The sequence below is a fragment of the Apteryx rowi genome, unplaced genomic scaffold (genome assembly GCF_003343035.1).
Source record: "Apteryx rowi isolate R43461 unplaced genomic scaffold, aptRow1 scaffold_0, whole genome shotgun sequence".
NCBI classification, from domain to species: domain Eukaryota; kingdom Metazoa; phylum Chordata; class Aves; order Apterygiformes; family Apterygidae; genus Apteryx; species Apteryx rowi.
This window is the reverse complement of record NW_020447195.1, coordinates 1256571-1264509: the sequence shown is the minus strand read 5'-3', so window position 1 is coordinate 1264509 and position 7939 is coordinate 1256571. Positions and strand designations below refer to the sequence as shown.

The window sequence follows — 7939 nt, the reverse complement described above, 5'->3', positions numbered from 1 at the left end:
GGGCTGCGCGGCGGCTCGGCCCCTCCGCCCTCCCGGGGCTCCCTGTGAGCGCGGCCCGTCCCGGGCCAGCGCGTGTCCTGAGCTGCCGAGGGCGGCGGCGGCCGATCCGTTATCACGCCGGAGCTCCCAAGCAGATTTAAGGACGGCGGCCGAGGCAGCGTGGATTGGGAGGTGGGGTTTGGCAGAGGAGGCCCCTAGATGTGGGTTGTCGGTGGCCGTGGGTGATCTGAACCCGGCCTTTTTGGGTAAGGGCTGTGTTGACCTTGTTTTGTTGTTACAATAAAATTGGAAGTTCCTATAAATTGACACCTAGCGTTTCATTTGTTCTTTTTTAAATAGGGATTTCTGCACCAGTGGTCTACTTCGTGGATTATGTCACCAACTGCATATATCTTGAAGATATTGTAGACTCGGTTACAGTTCGAGATCATATTGCTTCTGTACAGCAATGTGGAAACGATGCCAGTAGCCTCCTTCCCCTAGCAGAGAAGTTAGGTGAGCTGTTGGCAAGAATGCACGATGAAGACCTTATACATGGGGATCTTACAACTTGTAATATACTTCTGCGACCACCCATGGAGAAACTGGACTTGGTGTTGATAGACTTTGGACTCAGTTTTGTTTCAGGTCTTCCTGAGGATAAAGGAGTTGATTTGTATGTTCTGGAAAAGGCCTTTCTTAGTACTCATCCTGATACAGAAACTGTGTTTGAAACTCTACTGAAGACCTATGCAGCTACATCTAAAAAATCTGGTCCTGTTGTCAAAAAGCTGGATGAAGTACGGCTAAGGGGAAGAAAGAGATCCATGGTTGGCTAGAAGAGAACAGGCTTAGTGATGGAGAAATATTACTACTTAGGTTCTGCAAGCATGTTTATTTGTACTTCCAATTGGTTTTATTTCAGAGATCACTATTTTGATAACGCTGTGTCTTAAATAAATTTACTGCAGTGTGGCAGTAATCTTTGTGTAGTTTCTTAGCAGAGTCATACAGTAACCAAAGTAATTATGCAAGATGAGAGCACAGGCAAGAAAGAAACAGCTAAAGGTTACTTCTTTCCTAAATGTTAAGTATTTCTTTTAAAAAGTATCTTTCAGTGTCATTCTGCTCGCCCTCTCTTGTGTAGATAGAATCATACTGAGTAATCTTTTTTAGCCCGTGGACTGTAGATTCCTGGGAGGTAGAAGGGATCTGGAGATACCAGGACATCTACAGAAGGTAACTAGAGGAAAAACAAGCCTGTTGCTTTTCTCAGAAGACTTCTGAGAAAAGCTTAGGTTTAAATTCATCACAAATGGCTCAACACTCTACCTCCTCTTGAAACTTCTTAGGAGGACTGTGTATTCCAAGACATGGACAATAACTGAAATAGAGCATAAAAGTAAGACAGGTTCATTTTTTTCCTGTAGTAATTTTGGCTTTTGTAAGTTTTGGATGATATTCTTTCTTTAAGCGAATATAGAAATAATAAAAGTAGTTTTCTGCTGAGAAACTTCCAGTTTAAGCAAAAAGTCTGCTGTAAATTTCCTTTTTGGGTCTTTATAGGAAGGGCTRTTTGTATTATGATTGCCAACATAGGTAACTACTTTTCTCAGTTTTGGTAACTTTTTTTCTATACTTCTTGCCTTTCTGGATTACTGTGTCAATGTAAGGTGGCKCAGAGAAAAAGTTTAAGAACCCCGCGCAGATGTCTAGAGGATAATCAGTCCTTACAGACAGAATGGGGTCTAAATTAGTTGTGTAGGTTTGTGAGCTTCAATGCTTTAACATTTACTGCAGATGAGGATTAAAAAAAAAAACTCTCAGGGAACTCTTCTTCCCTCAGCGATTTGGTGTGCTGGGCAGATATTTCTTCTTGTGCCTCCTCGTTGTCGATGAGGGAAGGCCCTCGGCAGAAGAAGAGGGCACCCAGTTCCTTCCACACTATTCCCTTATGCTGCCGCTGCTGCTCTGCCTGAAGATGCTTGGGCATGGCATGGCACTAAGAGCAAAGCAGGCAAAAAGAGGGAGCAGACCCTGCAGAAGCCCCTTCCACACAGCGGCATTGCTTCCCCTCTATACATAGCCTCTGACAGGTCCCTGCCAGATTGCCTTTTCCATCCGGAGGGGAAAACACAGCTGTGAAAAGCAGGGCTGGGGTATGGTGGGCGTCTTGTGCCTGGAGCCTCGCAGGGGAGATGGAGATGAGGGAGCTTCTTCCTCTCCGTCTCAGAGCAACCTGTGCAGAACAAGTGAACAAACCCTGGGAGAGAACAGCTTGCAGGGGATGGGGTGGGTGAGAGGACACCAGGCCCCAAGCATCAGGCATCACCAGGGGTTGCCGCAAGGGCCGCTGGGATGGGGCGGTGGCGCCGGCGCAGCGCTGCCGCTCGGCGGCGCCAGGGACGCGAGTTCGCGCCCGCCCTCGCCCGCTCCGCTCCCTGCAAGCGTCCTAGCGCGCCGGGCTGGCGGTGCCCCGCGCGCATTCACCTCCTTGCCAGAGGAGCCGCCCTGGGCGAGTGCCCGGCCCCAGCGTGGGGCCCGGGTTCCACCGGCCCAGCGACAGCTTTGCCGGGCGGCTGGGGGGGGAGAGGAGCCTGGTCTCGGGCGTCGGTTTCAGGTTGTTTGCACTGCAAATGATTTTTCCCCCTGCTTCCTCGGGACGCTGTTCAGGAGGGAGTGGAAGGTGCGCCCACCCCGCCGCAAGGGCAGCAGCACCGTGCGCGGCGGGTGAGAAGCAAATCTGCGAGGCGTGTGCGAAGGCTTTGCAGAGGCCGGCCTGGTCACCAAGTGTCACTGACCCTGCGCAGGGCCCTGGCTAGCTGGAGGGGGACGATTCTGCCCCCCAACCCGTGCTTTTCCTGTGGCCGATGATGGAGACCAGTCCCTCTGCTGTGTGTTTTATTTGCTGGCTGCGCTCATCTTCAAGGTGAGCCCTTGCCCGCCGTTCTGCGAGGTGCGTGAGCGTGTTGCTGGGCAGTGCAATGCAGAGTGGGGGAGGTACCGCAGTGACATGGACAGCGCTGCATCCCGCCGTGCCCGCTGCAGGGCCGCGGCGTGCCTGGAACGGGAGCGTGCCGCAGTTTGTGCGAGAGGGCCGAGGAAGGAGCCGCTTTCCCAGGCCAGGGGAGGCTCGGTGCGCTAGGAGCCTCCTCGGAGAGCTCGCGGGTAGGGCGCACTGCCCGCACCGCACCACGCCGCCCTACCTGCCTGGGAGCTAACGCCGTGGCCTGAGCAGCGGCCGGTCGGTTAAAACAGGGCTGCCAAGGGGTTGGAGAGGCCGCAGGGCGCTGGAGCAGGGCTGTGCGGCGCGGTGTGAGCAGGTGGACGTGAGCTAACGAGGCCCCTAACGAGGCCCGGGCTCAGCCCCACCAGCAGACCCGCTGAGGGGAGGCAGYGCGCTTGACCGCTCTGCCCGCCAGCCCCCATCTGTACAAACACTTCTTCAACCGTCTCCTGGTGACGGCAGGATTAAGTTTTGTTTGTAAAGCTCTGTGAAGACGTTTGTTTCCGACTATCTTTGTGTTTATTAAAATGCAGCCTTTGGCTGCTCTCTGTACGGGCCTGCGGAGCAGCAACGAAGAGGATCGACTGCGGGTTTTTACGACTGGCGTGGTGCTGTGGGACGAAGCCCCGTAGGGGAGCAGGGGTCAGAGCCCGGCCCTCGCGCGGGGCACGCTCCCACGGCAAGGCTGCTAGCCAGGGCTCCTGAATTGGCCTCCAGCAAAACCTGCTCTTCGGTGGTGCAGCAAAACAGAGCAGAACATTGCTGGCAATGAAAAGCAAAACCTTTTGCTTTTGTTCGTTGCATGACAAAATTCCTCCTCATTATATAACTGTTATTTTTTGCACAGCCTGTTGATACTTCCTCTTGGTAAGTCTGATATTTATGTATAGATTGCTGTAGTGGATGCTGAATGAATGCTATCTGAGGGTGGAAAAATCACAGAAGATGAATATCCAGCAAAGTGGAAGCTCTGGGAAAAATGGAGCTGGACCCACGAAGTGTTCAACCTGAGCCTTTTTGCAGCCTGGGTCTTTTCACAATGGGTTTGAGTGTTGCCTGCTGCCAATACAGTTTCAAGCCACCAATATTCTTTGAGAGTTTGGTTCGACTTTGTTAAAAGAAGTCATAACAATATATTTTGAGACCAAGTTTAGCTCAGCTGAGTTTAAATCCAGTCGCACCCTCTGCAGGACATGGGTGCAAGCATCGCGTGTTGGTGTAGCTCCGTGGGACACAGGGAGAGCCAGTGATGTCCTGCCCTGGCTTGCTCGGAAGGGATATTTCCCCAGCCCTAAAGGGTGTGTTGGCCTTTGCACACACTGAAACACTCCTGCCCATCTCCTTGAGGGTTGTGAGAACCGGAGGGAATGTGAAACGTGATCACATATATTGTACACAGCCGCTGGGTGTCTCTCTACCATCATCACCAGCGCTAGAAAAATCTTAACGTCTGGGAAAAATGTTCTTGCAATAGCAAACACTTATAGCTGCTTGCTGGACAGACAGTTGCTCACTCAGCTTCTTTTTACTGCTTAAATATTCCTGCTTTTAAGAATGAACTACTGCCTCAGGGGACCAAATTCAGGCCTGCTGTGAACGGGTTCATTTCTGGGGACTTTGTGGCACAGCCTGTTCTTGCACCGCGCCTGAATTTCACCCAAAGTGCAATGAACACCAGGTGTGTGCTGGTAAGCTATGTAAAGAGGAATAATAGGAAAGAGGGAATGACAAATGAAATGGAAATAGTGGGGTATCATTAGAAGAATTTGCAGTGTTAGGATTCCAGAGGAATTGCTGGTTATTGATTAAGTTGCCTTTTTGTTAATTTTGGTGTCTGATCATCACCAGTGATTTCTCTTCCGGAGTGGGGGAGTCAGCCCTCAGCTCAGGATCACTAGTTTGGCATTAGCTTGTGGTTATAATGATAAGTCCCATTTTGCCCACCGATGCCATAGGTGCAGAACTGAAATACGGGGATTTTTGGAGGTGGATGTTGGTTGATTGTAGACCAATAGGAGTGCTAAGAGAAAAAACAAATGTGGAAGAAAACCTACACTAGTATGACAAGAAGTAGGAAAGAAAATGTAGTTGCATAATCTGGGTATGCCGTTACCGTGATTTTTGGACAGTGCCTTTTTTGTGCATGCAGTTACTGTGTACACATGTAAAAATTGTGCATACAAGTTAAAGGGGTGTAGGTTTTTTGAGTAGGATTTTTTTTCCAGTCTAGGCCTCAATGTTTGCAGGAAATTCATATTTCCCAGTTTTGCAAGATGCAAAACACCGATAACCTTCTGCAGCCCTCTTCTTCCATCAGCACTGATAGGGAACCAAGTTAGTGCAGTAAAAGCATAAAAGCTCGTTTGTAGCCCAGAGTCCAGCATGTGAGGGCCACTGCAAACAGATAAAGCCTCTCCCTGGCCGAACACAAGCCCTGTGTCCCCCAGCTGTCCCCCTGGGTGCCGTGCAGCACCTCTTTCTTCTGCACGAACAGAGCTTGTGCACAAAGTTACTCTAGAAGGAGGTGCTGCAACCTGCTGCCAGCGCGAGTGTGGCGAGACAAGGCGTGCTGACCCCACCGCCAGCCCCGCAGAGGGCTCCTGGAGCCGTTTGCCAGAATCGCTTGTTTTGCAGAGGACAGTGTCTGCCCTGTGACTGCTCTAAGTATGCCGAGGTAGCCACTGGTGTGGGCTTAACCTGCCTAGTACAACTGGTTTGTGTATTGCATTAATTGTCTTAACTTTCATACCCGTAATGGAGAGGAGAAATCTGATCACAGTGCTGAATACAGAGGCCAGGAGGGACAGGGAGGGTACAGAGAGGGCAGCTGGGGCTGCTGCGGACACAGAAGCGTGGGCGGCAGAGACTGCGTTCACAAGGGAAAAGGAAATGGGTCGGGTTAAATCGTAATTCCCAGCTGAAGCCCCCAAGGGCCGGTGAACCCGCATGCAGCCCTGGCACGATGCTTTTGGCCGAGAAACGCCGAATCTGCGCGCAGTGTGGGCGCTGGGGAGCTGAGCGGATGGATGGCAGCGCTGAACGGGGTGGCGGGGATGAACCATGGCTCGGGCGGAAGGGAAAGCACTCCCACTCCCTGCTCCTTCCCCATCGGCAGATCTCCTGCTCAATCCGGTGATACAGCGGATCTGCCTCTTGCCAGCCTCCCTGCAGCCACATGGAGACTGGGAGTCGCTGAGATCCTTGCTGGGATGTACCTCGATGCGACGGAGGCAATCCTGTCCCAGCCGGCAGCAAAGCCTGCCCGCGGAGCTGGACTCAGGTGGCACTTGTGCTGGCTTTGGACTCGTGGTTGAAGCATCCTTAACTGCATGGGTCTGCTCCACRCTGGATCACCTCCCGGCCAGCCAGGGTATAGTCATATGCTACTTGCTTGCTTTCTTCGGCTCACACTGGTGTGAGCCAGGGCTTTGCCTCCTGCTTTGCCGGTGTTTCCCATGGCCTTATCCCGATCTGCACCACCGGCCTTTTGTTTGCTGGTCTTCGCTGCTGTTTAACGTAGAAAAGCGTTCCACGTGGCACTGCAAGCAACGCGTCAAACGTCTGAGTCGGTGGTTAAACTCAGTTGACAGAAACAGCCCCAGCTCCCTGTTTTTCTCATGCTTTTGACTTTTTTATAATGTGCATTTGAGTATTATTTCTGCCCACTGGGGGAAATGTATGAGAACTAAAACAGATATTTAAACTTCTGGGTTTGGGTTTTTTTTTTCTAGCAATCCCTCGTAGTCACTGTTTCCTTATGTTGGATGTACTGAGCCTGAGCTACCAGCATAACTCGATGATACTTTACGGCCTGCAATATCCTGACGCTCAGATTGGATGAGCTCTCGTGATGTTAGAGTCCTTGGATCTGTTTGGAAATGCCTCCACTGCTAAAGCCCTCTGGCTGCAAAGACACGCAGCTGAAGCGCCTGCGCTTAGGAAGATGTAGAAGAGATGAGAAAGTTGCCTTTGACCCTTTCCTGAGGGGGGAGCTGGGGGAAGCACAGAGCTAGTTTTGCTGGAAATGGGGACACTCGAGCTCGATAGGTTAACGGAAAGGCAGGTTTTACCTCGCTTGTGTTTTGAGTGTCCTTGCCCCGGGATGGCTCGAGCCCCGGAGTGCTGCCCGGGCTGCGGTGGCTGCCTTGGGGCAGGCGCACACATACCCCGGGCTGCCGGCRCCTTCCCCCACCGCCCGCTCCCTCCTGCGACTGCGGCCGCCGGGAGAAGACACGCGCTCYGGTGAGGATCCCACGCGGAACATTCGGAGCTCCGCATATGAACAGATACCCTTGGTTTGTGCGCTGAATATCTCTGTGGTGCACAGGGCACCTGGTGTTACTGCAGCACAACGTTACACGGTGCTTAAGGGCGCCCACTTAATATTTCTGGTGAAGCCTTTTATGCTTCCTGCCTCCTAGGGGCTCTGACAGAGTCATTTTGAAGCTGRTTACTGTTTTGCATTGACTTTTAACTTCTTCAGGCAGACAAAACTGGAAATAAAGGCCTTATTTCCCCGAGACTTGTATCCGTGCAATGAAGGGAAACCTCAGAGAAGGGTCCCCGGTGAGGCGCTCGCCGTTTGCTGTGCGGCGGCGACCCTGCGYGCTGAGTCTGGGGGAAGATCACGCGCTAACGTCTACGCGGCCCGGTCGCACGCCCTGGCCATGCACGGGAAGAGGTGCGTTTCGGGACGCCCGGGTTGTCCTGAAGTAGATCAGCTGCAGCGCCAAAGCGTGCCGTCCCTTCCGACCGATACCGCCCGCCGGTGATATAGCAGGAAGGGCAGCAGTCAGGTGGGGCAGTACAGTGGGTAGGGGGGCAGGGTAGCAGGGGGATGGTATAGAGGGGTGGAGGGCAGTATAGAGGATGGGTGGCGGTCAGGTGGGGCAGGACAGCGGGTGCAGCGTAGTGGGCGGAGGGTGGTGTAGTGGGGTAGGGCGGTGTTGTGGG

The 7939-nt window shown here is 52.6% G+C and overlaps 1 protein-coding gene across 1 annotated transcript in view; it reads left to right on the top strand.

Moving 5' to 3' along the window:
* TP53RK (TP53 regulating kinase) overlaps positions 1-985 on the top strand; it is a 1847-nt gene extending 862 nt beyond the window's left edge. The window contains exon 2 of the mRNA XM_026085466.1: positions 340-985. Within this exon, the coding sequence (XP_025941251.1) occupies positions 340-818 (479 nt within the window). The 3' untranslated portion in view covers positions 819-985. The remainder of the gene's footprint in view (positions 1-339) is intronic.
* Positions 986-7939: the final 6954 nt, after the last annotated feature.